Source organism: Desmodus rotundus, chromosome 5 (assembly GCF_022682495.2).
Source record: "Desmodus rotundus isolate HL8 chromosome 5, HLdesRot8A.1, whole genome shotgun sequence".
Classification (NCBI taxonomy): Eukaryota; Metazoa; Chordata; class Mammalia; order Chiroptera; family Phyllostomidae; genus Desmodus; species Desmodus rotundus.
The window spans coordinates 3,847,600-3,864,921 of record NC_071391.1 but is presented as its reverse complement, the minus strand read 5'-3'; the positions used below and the strand labels follow the sequence as shown (position 1 = coordinate 3,864,921).

Here is a 17,322-nt window from a genome sequence, read left to right as displayed (position 1 = left end):
CTCCTCTCTCTCCCCACCTCTCCCTGCAGATCAGGCTGAGACGTCTGCAGCAGGGTCTCCTTTCCCCTCAGCTCAGGTTTCCTGGGAGCTCTGAACACTCTCCTGTCCCCTAGGTGGCCAGCCCTGGTCCTGGGTGCTTTATCCGCACCATGTGCCACAGCGAACTCATCCTATTCCCTGCCCTGCTCATTCTCTGGGGCGCTGACACCACGGAATGGTCCCCCACACACTCAGCCACAAAGCCCCACTCACCAGCCCCCTGCTCAAGGCCGCCTTTCATCTCCCTAGTGTCACCTGTCAGTAATCCTGATGATTCCACGGCACCACATGGCTCCCCTGATCCACACACTCACCCCTGCGTTCAGGACCATCCATAACTCCCCCCGCCCCCCACCCCCGGCTCAGTACTCATCTTCCCACAGCTCCCTGACTGTGCCAGCAGCCCTTGGCCTGAAACCCTGCAGAGGTCCCTGCGGCCCACTTATCAGGACCCATAACAGTCCTTGGGAAGCTCTGTCACAGCCCTGTACCCGCACACTTGGCGTGTCCTTGTCCTCTTCTAACGCATGTGACCTGTCCTTTTCAGGAGGACCTCTGTACGCAGAGAATCTCTGCCATTCTTGTCCTGCTCAACTCCTACCCGCGTTCTGGCTTTGACATCACCTCCTCCAAAGCCTTCCCTGACCACCTCCCACTCCAGCCCCGCCCCCCGCCCCGCCACACACGCAGGAGGCCTGAGGGAACTTCCGTGTCCGCAGCCTCCGGTGTCCCTCCGCCACACAACTCACTGAGAGGATAACAGATTTGGTGGCTGATGAGGGCCGGGGCTCCCGAGTTATAAAGATCCAGGTGCGACTCAGGTAGCAGCACTTCGCAGCTCTAAGCCTTAGGCAAAGTTAACTAAACAAGGCCGTGTCTCAGTTTCCCCACCGGTAAAGCGAGAACAATCGTCCCTCCGCCCAAGGCTGCTGTAAGGATTAAATAAAGCCGCCTGCGTGAAGGGTTAGCGTGAAGTAGGCACGGCTCCGGCACAGCATAACTGCCTGGCGAGCCTCAACACTGCGCGGAGGCCGACCCGGAACCACTTCCTAAACCACGCCCCGGGCGTCCCGCCTCCAGTGTCTCGGAGCCCTCGTTTATAGGCCTCTCCAGCGTGGTGGCGCTCTACACAACTTCAAGAGCCTGCTCTTCCCTAACCAATCGGAGGAAAGATGTTTCTGCATCCCCACTCTTTGGTTGTGCCACTAGCCAATCAGTTTGCATCATGAAAAGTCCACGCGGGCAAAGCAAAGCCAGCCGGTCCAATGGCAGCGTCGCATGCGGTAGGCTCCGCCTCTCGGCGGACCGGCCTTTGCGCACGGCGAAGAAGCTGCAACCGTTCAAGGTGGGTGTCTCGGGATCCGTTTGTGAGGCCGGGCCTGGCCAGCGCGGCTTCGGGAGCGAGTGTGGTGTCCCTGTTGGTCCTGCTGGCCCTGCGCCCGCGCCTCATCTCTGCCCGCTTAGGACCCGTGCTCCCTGTGTCCTTGAGCGTGCCGCAGACGGACAGGGACGCTGGCCTCCTCAAGGCGCCTGCGCTGCCTGAGTCCTTGAGGTCAGAGGTCACGGGGAAGGTCGTGGAAGGAGCTCCTTTGGGCTCCTGGTACTGAAGTCAGTGGTCAAGAGAAATAGACCCTTTAGAAGTCACAGGTCACGGGAGGGGCACTCTTGAGCTCCGGGTAAATGTCCGGCGCCGTGCTGACCCCCTGGAATGTAGGAACTCCGTTCTCATGACCCCCTGTTCCTTATGTGAGAAAACAGGCCAGGTGACCTCATCAGCCCAAGGTAAATAAGCAGCCTGGGAGACAGTTCCAGAAGGGCCTTGATGCTGGGGAGAGGAATTTGATCTTGAGGGTTATTTAAGCTCTAGATGGTTTCCAGCACGGGAGGTCCGGGTTCAAGTCCTGGTCCCAGCCTCCTAATGTGTAACTTTGGACAAGTCCCTTAATACAGCCAAGCTGCAGCTTCTCACCTGTGCCTCTGTCACGGGTTCTCGTTAGGACAACACGACAGTGCGTGTGGCCCCTAGCACAGTGCCTGGTGCAGTGAGCTCACAGTCAGTACTGGTGGCCGCTGGCAGTATGGTTTGGGTCCGATTCAGGAGGATGAACAGGAAGGAGAGATGGGAGGCAGGAGCATTGGTGGGGGAGGGAGGGGCATAGATTTTAAAGATTTCTTTAAGGGGAGATAGATAGAACTCCGGGTCTACCTCAAGCTGAATCGAGTCAGGTTGAAGGGCTGGGAGGTGCCACTCCTGGGGACAGGAAGGCCATTCGTGCCTCTGACAGGAATGGGGTTAAATAGGGGACAAGATGACACAGTGGCCCTGAAGTTAAGGGTCAGGGCTCCTACAGAGCCAGAGTTCCTAGGGGGCCAGGTCTGGGACCCACCACACCTCCCTCCCTTTTCATGCCCACAGATGCGCTGCCTGGCCACACCGGCGCTGCTTCGGGCTTTGGCCCAGGTGGTACGTGCAGGTAGGACCAAGGGATCCTTCCCTGGGTGTGGGGACCCAGTGTCCTGGCCTGAGGTCGCAGCTGCACAGCATAACCTCTTTCCTTGCAGGGCATCCCAGTGCCCGGAGCCTCCACAGCAGCGCGGTGGCGGCTACCTACAGTGAGTCCCTGGGTGCCCGGAGCCTCAGGCTTTCCTGGTCACAGTCCTGCCAGCAGCAGGGAGGAAGCCTCGTGTTGCCAGGGTCTTCCCCTCTCTGAGCCTCAGTTTCCACCCTGTAAAATGAGGATGACATCAAGATTGAATTGATTCATAGAGGGGAACAGTCTGCCGTTGCAGGGGTGGGGGCCTCCCCTGTGGCTACACACTGCACTCGAAAAGCTCCCCTGTGTGGGGCGGGGAGCTCTGGGTGCCCGCGCCCTTCACCAGGGCCCCACACCCAAGCCTCTTTCCATACCCTTCTACCCCTGGGCTCAGACGGCCACACAGGCACGGGGAGAAGTGAGCGAGGACTGCCCGGGGCCAGGGGCCCCGTTTGGGAAGGTCAGGTGAATGAACAACCCCCTGGGTTAGGCGCCCAGCCATTGCACCTGCCAAAAGAGTGGGGCCTCATCTCCCTGAGCTGCGTTCCTGGGGGGGTGGGGGTGAGACTGTGAGACCCCCTCTACCGCAGCTTTCCTGCCTGCCTCCCCTGCAGAGTACGTGAACTTGCAAGAGCCCTCGATGGACCTGAAGTCAGTGACTGACCGGGCAGCTCAAACCCTGCTGTGGACTGAGCTCATCCGAGGTGGGCCTTTTAGGGAGGGCTAGATGGACTGAGGGGGGCACCGATGGTCGAGGGTGAGGGGCCCCACCCACCATGCCCACACTGCCCACAGGACTGGGCATGACCCTGAGCTACCTGTTCCGGGAGCCAGCCACCATAAACTACCCATTTGAGAAGGGCCCACTGAGCCCACGCTTCCGTGGGGAACACGCGCTGCGCCGTTACCCATCCGGGGAGGAGCGCTGCATCGCCTGCAAGCTTTGTGAGGCTGTCTGCCCTGCCCAGGTGAGCCCCTGACCCTGACTGACCACCACCTGGCCCCTGCCACTGGGAGAGGGAGGCTGGGCAGCTTTGGGCCCACACTCTGGCCCCCCGCTGGGTGTGTGTCTCCAGGAAACTCCCGTTCCCTCTCTGAGCCACTTCACCCTGTGTGGGAACCAGCAGGCCCGTCTCTGGGACCAGCTCACAGTCAGCGAGTCAGCAGGGTCAGCTGCTAATCCTGAGCAGACCACGTGACAGCAGTGGGTCCTGCCCCGGGGGTGTGCTCAGGGATGTGTCGCACCCGGGGGTCTCCCTTTCTCACCACATGCAGTAGCAGTTTCAGGAGCTCTGCCTGTGTGCCTGTCGGAGGGCCAGACCCAAGGACATGCACCGCAGCCGAGGCCGTCACTGTCCCCAGGCACTGCTCCCTTGAACCGCTGAGTTTGCTTTTATTGGAGGCTCCCTCACAGACTGCCTGAGGTCAGGGCCGGTCAGTGTGGTAGACACAGAAAGACACAGCTGTGGTGGGCAGACCCGGGCGTGCCTGGCAGGGGCCCCAGCAGGCACAGTGCCTCCCCCTCCGCCCATGGCTGCTGCAAGGCCATGGCTTCGTGACTTAGGATGGCGCCTTTCTGAGTCCTAATGGCTCAGGCTCCCGGGGCCTTGTTGTCTCCGGCCAGCCTCCGACCTGGAGCGTAGAGGACAGCCCCCGGCAGGGATAACAGTGACGGTGCCCAGGTGACGAGGGCCATCCAGGGACCAGGCTCTGTGACACGCTCATTTCCTACAACTCTGGGAAGTAGAGATTATCACCCCCATTTTTATAGATGAGGAAACTGAGGCACGAAGAGATGAGGCTCCCCCCTAAAGCCCTCCTGTGAGTGGTAGGTGTGGGAGGTCCTTTGCCACAGTGCCTTTGAAGGTCCTCCCGCTGTGGGAGGCCGCAGGCCACGTGGTTCCCCAGTCGGCACAAGGCTGCACCCGGAAACTTGGAGTTGAGGACCGGCCTTCGAGTCTCACATGCTGTGTGGCTTTAGGAAGCCCCTCGGCCTTCTGAGCCCGTTTTCTCTTCCATCACATGGGGAAAAGGAGACCTAAGTAGGAGGGTTGTTCAGTGTGCGAGCAGAGAGGTAACTGAACACCTCCTCCAGGCCAGGCCCCCTTGGGGCTCCAGGTGCTGCTGCAGAAGAAGCAGGCGGCAGCCCTTGGGACTTGTGTTCTCAAGATGACAAGTGGGCGAGGAACATGTCACCTAGGGAAAAGGCTAAGAGGAAGCTGGCAAGATAGATGTGACTGGCGGCCTGTTGGGGGAAGAGGCGGGAGGGCGGAGCCGGGCTGAAAGTTGTGACAGAGTGTCTGCTCTGTGTCCCACCGGGGATGAGCCCCCAGAGAGTTTGGGCATGCACAGACTTGGGGTGAGGGTGAGCCATGAGGGCTGACCCGGCACCCCGCGCCACTCACCAGGCCATCACCATCGAGGCTGAGCCGCGGGCTGACGGCAGCCGCCGGACCACCCGCTATGACATCGACATGACCAAGTGCATCTACTGTGGCTTCTGCCAGGAGGCCTGCCCCGTGGATGCCATTGTCGAGGTGAGCGTGCCTTGGGCTCGGGGAGGCTAGGGCAGAGGCTCCTGGGAGGGGCCCGACATGGCCACACCTGCGTCCCCCACCTGCAGGGCCCCAACTTTGAGTTCTCCACGGAGACGCACGAGGAGCTGCTGTACAACAAGGAGAAGCTGCTGAACAATGGGGACAAGTGGGAGGCCGAGATCGCTGCCAACATCCAAGCTGACTACCTGTACCGGTGACACCCAGCCAGCCCGCAGCCCTGCAGCCCAATAAAGCAGTTCTGACCTCATTGTCTGTCATGATTCTGCTGTCCGAGCCGGATGGCCACAGCCAGACTGTGGCCTGTGCGTTCCTCCAGGTCTCTCAGTGGGCCCAGAGCTGGCTCAGCCTTCCTGTGGGACTCAGGAGGGCCGGGCTGCAACCCATAGCAGCCCTGTGGGCCACACATCTTTCGAGACCTTTCCCCCGGGGCTCAGCAGGCTGCCCACCAGCTCCCATCTGGTGTTCTCCTAATCCTGGGTGTCCGCAGGCTGGGTACTGGGCCTACCCTCTCCTGAGAGCTCCCTACAACTGAGACCCTAGGGACATGGAGCCTCCCAAGGCCTCAGACAGAAGAACCTCAATGGCAGAAACTCGGTGGCCAGGTCATCCTCGTTGACAAGTGGGGGAACCCCGCTCAGGGGATGACAGTCATGAGATGGTGACACAGTCCCTGCTGCCCCTGAGCTGGCCTGGCCTGGCCTCGCACCACATCCCCTTTTCCCCCCAAGTTCCCCAGACCAGGCTGCTGGCTTGGCTTTTCAAGACTTCCTGCTTTGTGATTGTGGCCACATAGTGTGGCTCCTTCTGGGGTCCCACGCAAGCCCAGTGCAGAGCAGTAACCCAAACCAACCCCGGGGAGGCCAAGCCAAGCACTGGAAGGGTTCGTGTGTGCCCAGCAGCAGGGCAACTGGCTCAGAGAGGTCAAGTGACTTGCCCTGGATTGCCGAGCCTACTGCCCTTGAAGACACTAACTGGTCTGAGAGCGCTCAGTCCCTGTTCTCCAACATTCCTAGACATACTTTCTACAAAACACTCTGGGGACCAGTAAGTGTGGGAAACTCCAGGTGCCCTCTGCTCAGGGACAGGCGCTGCACGTTGGCCGGCACAGTCGAGGCTTTGGTGAGGCCTGCCGCAGAGACCCAGCCTTTCCCCAGCTCATTCCCAGGCAGCCCCCTCTCCCAGGTTACTGCTGACACCTGGGCCAGGCTGGACCCCACCACTGGCCAAGGTTTTGGGGGCATCCACATCCCAGGGCACAGAAGGGAAACCTGGAGCCCAGGCAGTGTCCGCCAGCCCTGGGGTGGGGGCACTGCAAAACCAGGAAGTGGCAAGAGGCAGGCTCAGAAATCCCAAATTGCTTCTCACCACTTTTCCCAGACAGCCAACCTCAGACAATTGGCATGGAGCCCGGATGAGTAGGCGCAAAAAGAATTAAATGGGTCAGACTATCCAGCCCCTGAAGTGACTCTCTCTGACTGAGAGTTGTCTTCAGCATTGGGACTGTGGTTCTGCTTCCCCTGCACTGAGCAGGATTGAGCTGCGACCCCTCTTTCCCACACTGGTGCTCCTCTGGTTGTGTTGAAGGTCCCCTCAGGAAACAGCCCTGTGTCATTCCAGAATATGTCCTCCGCTTTTCCTGGATGCTGACCTTGGCTGTGACTCAGTTTCCAGTCCCTATTCTGCTCACCTCCCCCACCCCTCAGAGGCCATGGCAGTGTGGGGTTCAAGGAGCACCAGAGCTAAGAGGACCCGGTCCCTCCAGTCCCCAGTGGGTGCGGTCCTGGCTTGTCTAAAGTGCAGGCAGCTGGACGGCTGTGAGCCCCAGTTCGGGGGTGCTGGGACACCATGCACCCCCTGGAGCTAAATCAGGGCAAGGACACCGGGAGTGACAGCTAAGCGCATAGCATTGCCCAGCAGCTGCTGGGTGGAGGGTCGGAGAGAACACGACCATGGCCTGCCCCTCCGTGTCTTGCTGCCATCCAGGAAAGAGGCAGGAGAGGGGCAGCCACTCACCCGAGGGTGCAGAGCACGGGGCCTGCCAGGCCCCTGTTCTGGGTGGTCAGAGGAAGGAAGGTGTAAGGCCCGGCTGTAATGCGGCCTCACGTAAGAAGGAAGAAGTCCGGAAGGTGGGGAGCGTGCTGGGATTGGACCCTACGCAGACTCTGGACTCCAGGTCTGTAAGTGTGGGGGTCCCATCAGCCATAGACCCACCGAGCCCTCCAGGTAGTGGGGGTTCCATTCTCTAGCCCCCAAGCCAGACTTGGGCTTGGTGCTTCCCCCAGCCTGGCCGCGAAGACGTGCCCAGTTGGCGCGGGTCAGTGCCTCTGCTCTTGTCTCGGGGCCCCCACACTCCAAGCCCCGAATGCTCTTCCAACCTCAGGCTGGAGGCAAAGCCAGCTCCGTCAAAGCCCAGGCGCTCTGGGCCGGGGCAGTGGGCGTGGCTTCTCTGGCCCCGCCCCTCCCAGTTCCTCCGGCAGGGAAGAGGGAGTTGTGTGGGCGCGCTGAGGCGGGGATCTCACAGCCCGGAGCAGAGCGTGGAGCCAAGCGCCGTGTGCGGCTGACCTGGGGGTGAGTGCCCGCCTTGCTAAGGCCCCAGGGGCTACTGGGAGGAGGCAGAGGAGTATCGATGTTAACAGCTGCTAACAACTGCTGAGCCCAACTCTGCCAGGCCTGGGGCACTCGGAGCTTTTCTCTGCCTCATTTCCCGCGGAGGGAGCTACCCATTCTACAGATGAAGAAGCTGAGACCCAACCAGTGCGAAGGAGAAGGGCTGGAGGCAGTTCTAGCAAGCGGGGTCATCCCGACTCCGGAGCCCAGCATTCTGGAGCGGAGTGGGGCTACCTCCTCCAGCGCAGCCCATCACCGTGTGTCAGCGGCTCAGAGGACCAGCAGGAGAGGAGGGGCGCAGAGTGAGGAGTGGGCTGGACCCCGAGGGCTACAGGACAGAGGCACCTTCATTTGTTCCTTAAGCAGGACTGGGGTGGCCCCTGGTTTCAGGCAGGGATGAGGGACCGTGACAGGTATAGGCTGTGGGCCAGGGGAGGGGTCTGGCTAGGCCCCTGCATACCTGTGCCCACCATAGCTTGTCTCACCCAAGGAAGTCCAGGCCCGAGGACCCTGTGAGTCAGGGCTACCAGGCTCTATTCACCATAGCTGCTGCCTAGGGCTGCTGCACCCCAGGGGTCCCCAGACTGGGCTTCCTACAGCCGCTGTTTTGGCCAGCCCAACTCTTTGGGGTGCCCAGGGCAGAGAACAGCCCTCCCCTGAGCACATGTTTGGCTCTGGGACTTCCAAACGTTCAGCCCAGGCCTGGGTCCTGCCTGACTTGGCCACCTTCTGACCACCTGATCTTGGACTTCACCCCTCCAAGTCTCACTGGGCCACCCATTGAGCAGCTGCAGCGCCCTGTCCCCGCAACAGCACTGCCAGGTTTAAATGAGGTGGCATGGGGCAGGGATTACCTGGGGGCCCTGGTTACTTTTGTCCTCATCCATCCAGGTCCCTTTTACCCAAAGAGGAAGTGGAGGCTCAGAGAAGGCAAGAGATTGCCCCAAGGTCACACAGCCAGTCCCATCCTGGATGGAGTGGAATGCAACCCCTCCTACACACCCTTCTCAGTCCAGGCTTCTACAGCCTCAGGCTGCCTCCAGGGCATCCCCTCCTGTCCCCAGGTGGGGACAGGGCTGCATTCCCTATTTAGACTTAAGTAAACTAGGCCTGGGTGGGCGGGGGGGGGGGGGGGGGGGGGGCGGAGGAAGTGACTAGCTCGCCAAGCCCCGACCCAGGCCTCAGGCCAGGCACTCTGACGCCAGATCTTCACCCTGGGTTGGGTGGGGAGGGCCCTAACTCTTGCCTGCCTCCTCCTCCTTCCCCCAATTCAAGCTAAGGGAACTGAGTCTCATGGAGGGAGAATGGCTGGCCCTGGCTTGTGGGCGGGGCATGCATGGGGCCCGCTGGAGGCCACTGTGCCCCCCACCCCCACTGGCGTTTGAGCAAGGCCCTGCCAGGCCCTTCCGGCCCATTTCAAAGTGTCTACAGTTTCACTTTCAGTGGTTTCGACACCTGGAAGGCTTCTCCAGCCCGAGCCCACAGCAGCTGCCACCAGGCAGCCCAGGCCACAGGGGAAGGTCCCCCATTCGAGCTCCCTGTCTGCCTTCACCGAGCCCCTGGGAACCCAGGGGAGACACCCACCCCCTTGGCACACACAGACACCACAGGGAGGAGGGCTCCAGCTGCCTGCGGGGACAGGCCTGACCTCAGCCTGGGTGTCAGTTGTCACAGATACTCCCTGGGGTAGAAAGACATGGGCTAGTCACCAGCAAGGGCTGTGGCAGCCAGGAGGCCACTGTTGGAGGCAACCCTTGGCCTGGGGCCCTAAGGCTGAGTAGGATCAGGGTGAGGGCAGGTCACAGAGGAGGCACGGTGGGGGCAGAAGCCGGGTATGAGAAGAGCCAGTGTCATCAGGAGCCACCAGGGGTGGAAGAGCCAGCTGGGCAAGAGCTTGAGGTTGGGCTGTGGGTCAGGACGTGGGGTTAGCCAGGCCAGGCTCCTTAGTGTGACCTCAGCCCCCATCAAGCCTTCCTGGGCCTCAGTTTCCCCATCTATCAGATGGGGGTGGTAGCCAGACCTTCTAGGATTATGTGATCTGAGATGTACGGAATTCCTACCTATGGCCTGTGCCCGACTGAGTCCACACCTCCTAGCCGCCCTGCAGGACCATGGGCTCCATGTTTCGGAGTGAGGAGGTGTCTCTGGTCCAGCTCTTCCTGCCCACGGCGGCTGCCTACACCTGTGTGAGCCAGCTGGGCGAGCTGGGCCTCGTGGAGTTCAGAGATGTGAGTGGGGCTGGGAAGGCATGGGAGGGCACCTCATCCTTGGGCATCCCAGCTGGTGGACCCTCTCCCCCAGTAGCTGCCCCCAGCCCTTCCTGACTCCCTCAGCCTCTGCTGACTCTGCCCTTAAGAAGGCAGCTTTCTTCCCCTGAAGCCACCCCGTCCCAGCCTGGGTTCAGCCAGGCCTTCTGGGCCCTGCCCTGCTCTCCTTGGGGTCTGGTCTGTCTCCAGCTGGGCGCCTGGAGGTTCACGGCATACATAGCACCTTTTAGGGGGAAGCAACTACAGCCTGAGGAGTCAGGCCTGGGCCTGGGGGTGGGGACCTCCCTGGCCCTCACCCCAGGAAACGAACCCCTCCACACAACCACCACAGCTCAACGCCTCTGTGAGCGCCTTCCAGAGACGCTTTGTGGTCGATGTTCGGCGCTGTGAAGAGCTGGAAAAGACCTTCAGTGAGTTGGCCCCAGACCCACATCCCAGGCAGGCTTCCTGGAGGAGGAGCTTGGTCTGAAGAGGAGAGTCAGGGTCGCCCAGGTGGAAGGCAGAGAAGGGAGGTCCAGTCTGGGTCCTGCAGAGCCAGGACAGGGAAGCTGGGGCCTGTGGAAACGATCCCTCCATTCTCTTTTTATTTTATCCTTACCTGAGGACATGAGTATTGATTTGAGAGAGAGGGGAAGGAAGAGAGAAAAAGAGAGAAACATCAATGTGAGAGAGAAACATTGATCCATTGCCTTCTGTATGTGCCCTAACGGGGGACCAAACCCCAACCCAGGCATGTGCCCTGACTGGGAATTGAACCTGCAACCTTTCAGTTTGTGGGACAACACCCAACTGACCGAGCCCCACAGGTTAGGGTGATCCCTCCATGCTTGGGTGAGCTGAGCTGAGGGCCTAGGCCAGGGCTGGCTTGGAAGAGGCCTTGAATCCTGCGTGAGGGCCCAGGGATTTGTCCTGTGGAGCCACTGTGGTTTCTAAGCATGAACAGTGTTCTTCTCTGCTGATGGGCTGGGGTGGGCAGAGGCCAGGATCTAGGGCTGGGTGCCCCAGGGAGCAGTCCCCTCTTTGACCCGGGCAAGAGCTCGGGCAGCCCCTCGGGGAGGAGCCTGTGGGTGGGCAGATGGAGCATGTTGAGTAATGGTTTGATAGCTTGACTGATAGCCTGTAAGTAACAGGCATGTACTGTGTGGGCCTCCACGCAAGCTCTCATCTCAGGCCCCGCAACACCAGTCCACCGTGGGGCCCAGGCTCTGGGCTGGACAGGGGCCAAGGGCCTGGAGAGGGAGTGCAGCCTGATGAGCTCCGAGGGAGGGGCTCAGACCTGTGGGGATGGAGGTCTGGCCTGGGGTTTCCTGGGGGTCTCGGACTCAGTGAATCTGTTAGGGGGTGGCCAGTGGAGTTTGGGGTAGCACTTGGGATCCCCTAGCACTAGCCAGACCTTGGCTAACAGTGGCCATTAGCTGGTGGGGGGCCCTGAGTGGTCTCTCCTGACACCCATCTCTCTGCACCCAGCCTTCCTGCAGGAGGAGGTTCGGCGGGCTGGGCTGGTGCTGCCCCCACCTGAGGGTGGGCTGCCGGCGCCCCCACCCCGAGACCTGCTGCGCATCCAGGAGGAGACCGACCGCCTGGCACAGGAGCTCCGGGAAGTGCGGAAGAACGAGCAGGCACTGCGGACCCAGCTGCACGAACTACAGCTCCACGTGGCTGTGCTGGGCCAGGGCCAGGGCCCCCAGGTCAGCTCCAGCTCAGGCTGGCGCAGGGGAAAGGGTGGGGTGCCAGGCCCCATTTGGGCCAGGGCTCACAGTGCCTCCCCACTCCCAGTTCGCAGCCACCCACACAGATGGTCCTTCGGAAAGGACCCCCCTGCTCCAGTCACCTGGGGGGCCACACCAGGATCTGAGGGTCAAGTGAGTGAGGGGCAGCTTCACACTCTTTCCCCTCTTCCCTGTCAACCACAGAGGCCCCAAGTGCTGGGCCCAGCTGGGCCTGGCGCAGACTCCTTGTCCAGCGCTCTCCCTTGCCCTGCCTCCTCCCGCCTCCTCCCTCAGGCCCAGAGTTTTCCTTGCTTATGGGGGTTTCTCCTGTCCTGGCCCAGCAGGTGGGCCCCTGCCTGGTGGGCTCTTGCCTTCTCCCTGGGGCTAGGGCCAGGGTGCCCAGTTGACCATCTGGGCAGGGCCTGGCCTCGGGTGGCCTGGCTGGGGCAGTGCAGGGGGCGGTAGGCGCAGCCCCACCCAGCCCTGCCTGGCCGGCAGCTTCGTGGCAGGTGCTGTGGAGCCCCACAAGGCCGCCGCCCTGGAGCGCCTCCTCTGGAGGGCTTGCCGTGGCTTCCTCATCGCCAGCTTCAGGGAGACAGAGCAGCAGCTGGAGGACCCAGTGACGGTGAGCAGACTGGGGGGGTGGGCACCGAGGCTGGGGGTGTGTGCTGGGTGGGGCCAGAACTTCCAGGTAAACTGGGTCCTGCTTGGCAGGGCGAGCCTGCAACATGGATGACCTTCCTCATCTCCTACTGGGGCGAGCAGATCGGGCAGAAGATCCGCAAGATCACTGACTGGTGAGCCCCCGAGGGTCTGGTCATCTGCACCCTTTTGCCCAGGCCCCTGCCATCCCCTCCAGGGAGCCCACCCTGTCCCCCTGCACTGCCCTATGAACTTCAGCCTCCAGCCTCTGCATAGCCCAGCATCCTCTGGGCCCCACCTCACGCCACCTGTCCCCCCACCGCCAGCTTCCACTGCCATGTCTTCCCGTTCGAGGAGCAGGAGGAGGCCCGCCGAGGAGCCCTGCAGCAGCTCCGGCAGCAGAGCCACGACCTGGGGGAGGTGGGCATCCGTGGCCTGGCCGGACCCTGGGCCTGCTGCCCACTGCCCCCCTTCTCCTTGACCCCCAGCCTGCCTGCCCTGATCCTCCTGACTGCTTGCTCTGCTTCAGGTCCTGGGGGAGACAGAGCGCTTCCTGAGCCAGGTACTGGGCCGGGTGCAGCAGCTGCTGCCGCCCTGGCAGGTGCAGATTCGCAAGATGAAGGCCGTGTACCTGGCCCTCAATCAGTGCAGCGTGAGCGCCACACACAAGTGCCTCATCGCTGAGGCCTGGTGCGCCTCACGTGGCCTGCCCACCCTGCAGCAGGCGCTACTTGAGAGCTCGGTGAGCCTCTCCCACCCTCCCCTGCCCCCGGAGGCAGCCTGCATCCTCCTCGCTGTACGCTGCTGCCCGTTCCCAGCACCTTTGCCAGGGCTCCCCTCCCCCAGGGAGTTTGCCCTGATGGCCCTGGCCCAGCAAGCCCATCTCCTGACTTCCCAGAGTCCCCGGGGTGGGCCGTCACACTCTGGCAGCTGCAGTTAAGTCAGAAACCATGTTCAAATCCAGACTCTGCAGGCACTGGCCCTGCGAATGCGCCAATTAGAAGGAGCCTCAGGCTTCTCATCTCTGAAGTGGGTGTGATGCCCCTGCCTTTAGGGGTCGCTGTGATGTGAACACACCACAGGCTGCCCCTGCCTAGTGGGTGCTCACAGGTGGCAATGGGGCTTCCTCTCCTGGGCTACCTGAATGAGCAGTAGTGGACTTCTATTTCCCAAGCAACACTAGTCCAGCTGGCTCTCTGTAGATCTCCTGAATAGGGGCAGGTGGGGCTGGTCGGCCTACTTCACAGAGTAGGGGGCTGCCCCCGGCCCCCAGTGCTGGCCCAGCCAGCCCCCTCGATATTCCATGTCTCCATCTGGGCCTTGCTGGGGGGTCTGAGAGTCCCAGAAGGCCCTGCCGCCAGTCTCATCTGTCTGTCTGTCTGTCTGCCTGCCTGCCGGGCGCCCCAGAGGGAGGCAGGTGTGAGCGCCGTGGTTCACCGCATCCCCTGCCGGGACATGCCCCCCACGCTCATCCGCACCAACCGCTTCACGACCAGCTTCCAGGGCATCGTGGATGCCTATGGCGTGGGCCGCTACCAGGAGGTCAACCCCGGTGAGAGCTCAGTGCCCCCAGCTTTGCTTTGGTGGAAGCCTGGGAGGGCGGCGTCTACACTGGGCCTGTTCCGCCCTCTGGAAATGAGGGGTGCATTCCCCGTCATGCTTTCCCACACTCGGGGCGCAGTGTTTACCCCAGCCACCCTCTGCCCTCATGAAGCTTACAAGGGAGCCAGCAGGAGTTGAGTGAGGAGAGGTGGCTCTGCAGGAGAATGGCCAGGTTCGAGGTTCGACTTGCTCGCCTCAGCAAGCATCTTAACTTCTCTGAGCCTCAGTGGCCTCACCTGTAAAATGGGAATCAGGCTTGGAGCAGTGTTGGGAAGGTGAACGGTCTTCAGGTGTGGCAAACAGCGGGCTGCGGACCAAAGGGAGCTGCTGGTGTGTTCCGTTTGGCCACACTGTGTTTTGGAAGAAGTGTGCTCTCCCAGGGCCCAGGTTCGGGCCTCCATGGCATCTTGTACAGAGAGGTGCGTTGGGCGGTGGGGTCCCAGCTGACTGCAGGTTCCTCTTCCACAGCGCCCTACACCATCATCACCTTCCCCTTCCTCTTCGCTGTCATGTTTGGGGACGTGGGCCATGGGCTGCTCATGTTCCTCTTTGCCCTGGCCATGGTGTTGGCTGAAGATCGGCCATCCGTGAAATCGGCAAAGAATGAGGTGAGGGCGCGCCGGGGCCTGGTGGGTGATGGGCGGCGTGGCCTGGGCGCCTGCTCACAGCCTCCACCCTCAGATCTGGCAGACCTTCTTCAGTGGCCGCTACCTGCTGCTGCTCATGGGCCTGTTCTCCGTCTACACCGGCTTCATCTACAACGAGTGCTTCAGCCGCGCCACCGTCATCTTCCCCTCGGGCTGGAGCGTGGCCACCATGGCCAACCAGTCCGGCTGGAGGTGAGGGCCGCCTGCCCCCCTGCCTCCGGGTCCTGCCACCCCAGTCCCCACTGCCCTGACTGCCCTGCCCACTGTTGCCACAGTGACACATTCCTGGCTGAGCACCCGCTCCTCGCCCTGGACCCCAACGTTACCGGTGTCTTCCTGGGACCTTACCCCTTCGGCATTGACCCCGTGAGTCCTGGTCACTGGCCCTGGGTGCTGCAGGCGAGCGGGAGGGAGGCCAGTGCTGGTTCCGCTGCAGGAGGCTCGGCCCCTCCCTGCAGCACCACATGGAGCAGAGAGGCATGTCACTGTGATGGCAGCACTCGGTCACTGCGGTGCCCCCTGTGCCAGGCGCTGTTCTGAGACCTTTATGTGCAGTGCCCTTTTATTTCACTCACGTGACAACTCCCCAAGGCGTCCCTTAGCTTTGTTCCCTTTTGACAGGGGGTTCCATGCCCAAGGGGACCCAGTCAGGAAGAGCTGGGGTTGGGCCTGAGTTTGTCTGGCCCGTCTGTGCTTAATCAGCACCCTGTGCGGCCTCTTGTGGGGGAGGGGGAGTGCAGATGACAGATGGTGCTGAGGCCCAAAGGGGACAAACAGGCTGATGAGGGCAAGGAGGCCCCTGCATGACACCCGCCCCTCCTGCCGCCCCAGATCTGGAGCCTGGCTGTCAACCACCTGAGCTTCCTCAACTCCTTCAAGATGAAGATGTCCGTCATCCTGGGGGTCACCCACATGGCCTTTGGGGTGGTCCTAGGAGTCTTCAACCACGTGTGAGGGCCCAGACTCTGGTAGGGGCAGGGGTCGTGGGGCTGGTGTGTTCCCCTGACCTGGCCCTTCTGCCCCAGGCACTTTGGCCAGTGGTACCGGCTGCTGCTGGAGACCCTGCCCGAGCTGGTCTTCCTCCTGGGCCTGTTCGGCTACCTGGTCTTCCTGGTCTGCTACAAGTGGCTGCGTGTCTCTGCCACCAGCGCCACCTCCGCCCCCAGCATCCTCATCCACTTCATCAACATGTTTCTCTTCTCCCGCAGCCCCACCAACCGGCTGCTCTTCCCTGGGCAGGTGGGCCGGGGCCAGTGGGAAGGGCACACGCTACAGGGGCCCCCTGGTCACCGGGCCACTCAGAGCTGCCGCATCCTCATCTGAGAGAGGGATGCAGGCCTGAGGCCGCGAGACACAAGGACTGGACAGCACGAGGCTCCTGGCTGGGTGGCACACAGTGGGCCCCGGAATCCTGTGGCCTCTTCTCTCTGAGAATCACTGTTGCATTAATGTGCGGGGCCCTGGGGGAGGAGCGGCCTGCAGGGGCTCCCTGACTCGAGCCCCTGTCCCTGCAGGAGGCGGTGCAGTCTGCACTGGTGGTCCTGGCCCTGGCCATGGTGCCTGTCCTGCTGCTTGGCACCCCCCTGTTCCTCCACTGGAGGCACCGGCGTCACTTGAAGAGGAAGCACGCTGGCCAACTGCAGGTAGAGGTGGCGCTGCTGCCAGCCCGAGATGCCTCTCACTTCCTCCAGGCTGCCTGAGTGGCTGTGCGCAGGCAGCGAGGGGCTGCACGGCCCATCTGCAGCGGGGCTGCTGATGCTGCCTGCTCCCCGTTCCTAGGACGAGGTCAAGACGGGGCTTCTGGACTCGACGGATGCGTCTGTGGCTGGCTGGGGCTCTGACGAGGAGAAGGCGGGGTGCTCAGGGGACCAAGAGGAGGCCGAGGTGGGTGTGGTGCCCCCCCCCCCCAGGAGGGGGTGGCGGCCGGCCTGGCTCACCCCTTACCGCTGCCCTCCCCTCCCCAGTTTGTTCTCTCCGAGGTGCTCATGCACCAGGCCATCCACACCATCGAGTTCTGCCTGGGCTGCATCTCCAACACGGCATCCTACCTGCGCCTCTGGGCCCTGAGCCTGGCCCATGCCCGTGAGTGACCTGCATGGTGGGTGGCCTGGCCACAGGTCCTGGCTCCATCTCACACACACGCAGCTGCTGGCTGGGCAGCCAGGGTGGGCCACTTCTCCGGGCCTCAGGGTCCTCGTCTGTGATGTGGGGACCTCAGAGGAGGTTTCGGGCTGCTGAGGGGACTGCGTGGGAGGCCCTGGCCCTGGGTCTCCACTGCGCCCCCTTCACCCACAGAACTGTCTGAGGTCCTGTGGGCTATGGTGATGCGTGTGGGCCTGGGCATGGGCCGAGAGATAGGTGTGGTGGCCGTGGTGCTGGTCCCCATCTTCGCCGCCTTTGCTGTGATGACTGTGGCCATCCTGCTGGTGATGGAAGGGCTCTCGGCCTTCCTGCACGCGCTGCGCCTGCACTGGTGAGTGGCCAGGTGGCTGGTGACTGGTGCCACGGGGGAAGGGGGCAGGGCCTACCCCTCACCAGCTCCCCCTCCTCACCCCAGGGTGGAGTTCCAGAACAAGTTCTACTCGGGCACTGGCTACAAGCTGAACCCCTTCACCTTCGCCGTGGAGGATGAGTAGTGCTCGCTGGTGGCCATGCCCATGCCCCAGGCCCAGCTTCCTGAGTGAGGCCAGAAAGGAATAAAGAGCAGGAAGACCCAG

At 62.3% G+C, this 17,322-nt stretch overlaps 2 protein-coding genes across 4 annotated transcripts; both read left to right on the top strand.

Annotated features, from left to right (window-relative positions):
• The first annotated feature begins 1,260 nt into the window (after nucleotides 1-1,260).
• Nucleotides 1,261-5,378, top strand: NDUFS8 (NADH:ubiquinone oxidoreductase core subunit S8). Of its 3 annotated transcripts, none has more exons than XM_024574150.3 (7): nucleotides 1,261-1,384; nucleotides 2,456-2,513; nucleotides 2,602-2,652; nucleotides 3,188-3,277; nucleotides 3,369-3,541; nucleotides 4,982-5,110; nucleotides 5,197-5,378. In XM_024574150.3, exons 1-7 carry the CDS (start codon nucleotides 1,265-1,267, stop codon nucleotides 5,326-5,328), a joined length of 753 nt encoding a protein of 250 aa, XP_024429918.2. In that variant the 5' UTR covers nucleotides 1,261-1,264; the 3' UTR covers nucleotides 5,329-5,378. The 3 variants fall into 3 exon arrangements, with proteins under 3 accessions (XP_024429918.2, XP_045039235.1, XP_045039234.1); XM_045183300.3 differs by lacking the exon at nucleotides 1,261-1,384 and adding an exon at nucleotides 1,395-1,591; XM_045183299.3 differs by lacking the exon at nucleotides 1,261-1,384 and adding an exon at nucleotides 1,603-1,821.
• Nucleotides 5,379-7,606: 2,228 nt separating this feature from the next.
• TCIRG1 (T cell immune regulator 1, ATPase H+ transporting V0 subunit a3) lies at nucleotides 7,607-17,322 on the top strand. The gene is made up of 20 exons (XM_024574097.4): nucleotides 7,607-7,699; nucleotides 9,846-9,966; nucleotides 10,337-10,415; nucleotides 11,473-11,693; nucleotides 11,782-11,867; nucleotides 12,213-12,339; nucleotides 12,429-12,511; nucleotides 12,683-12,776; nucleotides 12,886-13,098; nucleotides 13,764-13,908; nucleotides 14,427-14,566; nucleotides 14,640-14,797; nucleotides 14,881-14,971; nucleotides 15,437-15,555; nucleotides 15,631-15,844; nucleotides 16,120-16,248; nucleotides 16,385-16,489; nucleotides 16,570-16,687; nucleotides 16,901-17,078; nucleotides 17,163-17,322. Exons 2-20 carry the CDS (start codon nucleotides 9,850-9,852, stop codon nucleotides 17,239-17,241), a joined length of 2,496 nt encoding a protein of 831 aa, XP_024429865.2. The 5' UTR covers nucleotides 7,607-7,699; nucleotides 9,846-9,849; the 3' UTR covers nucleotides 17,242-17,322.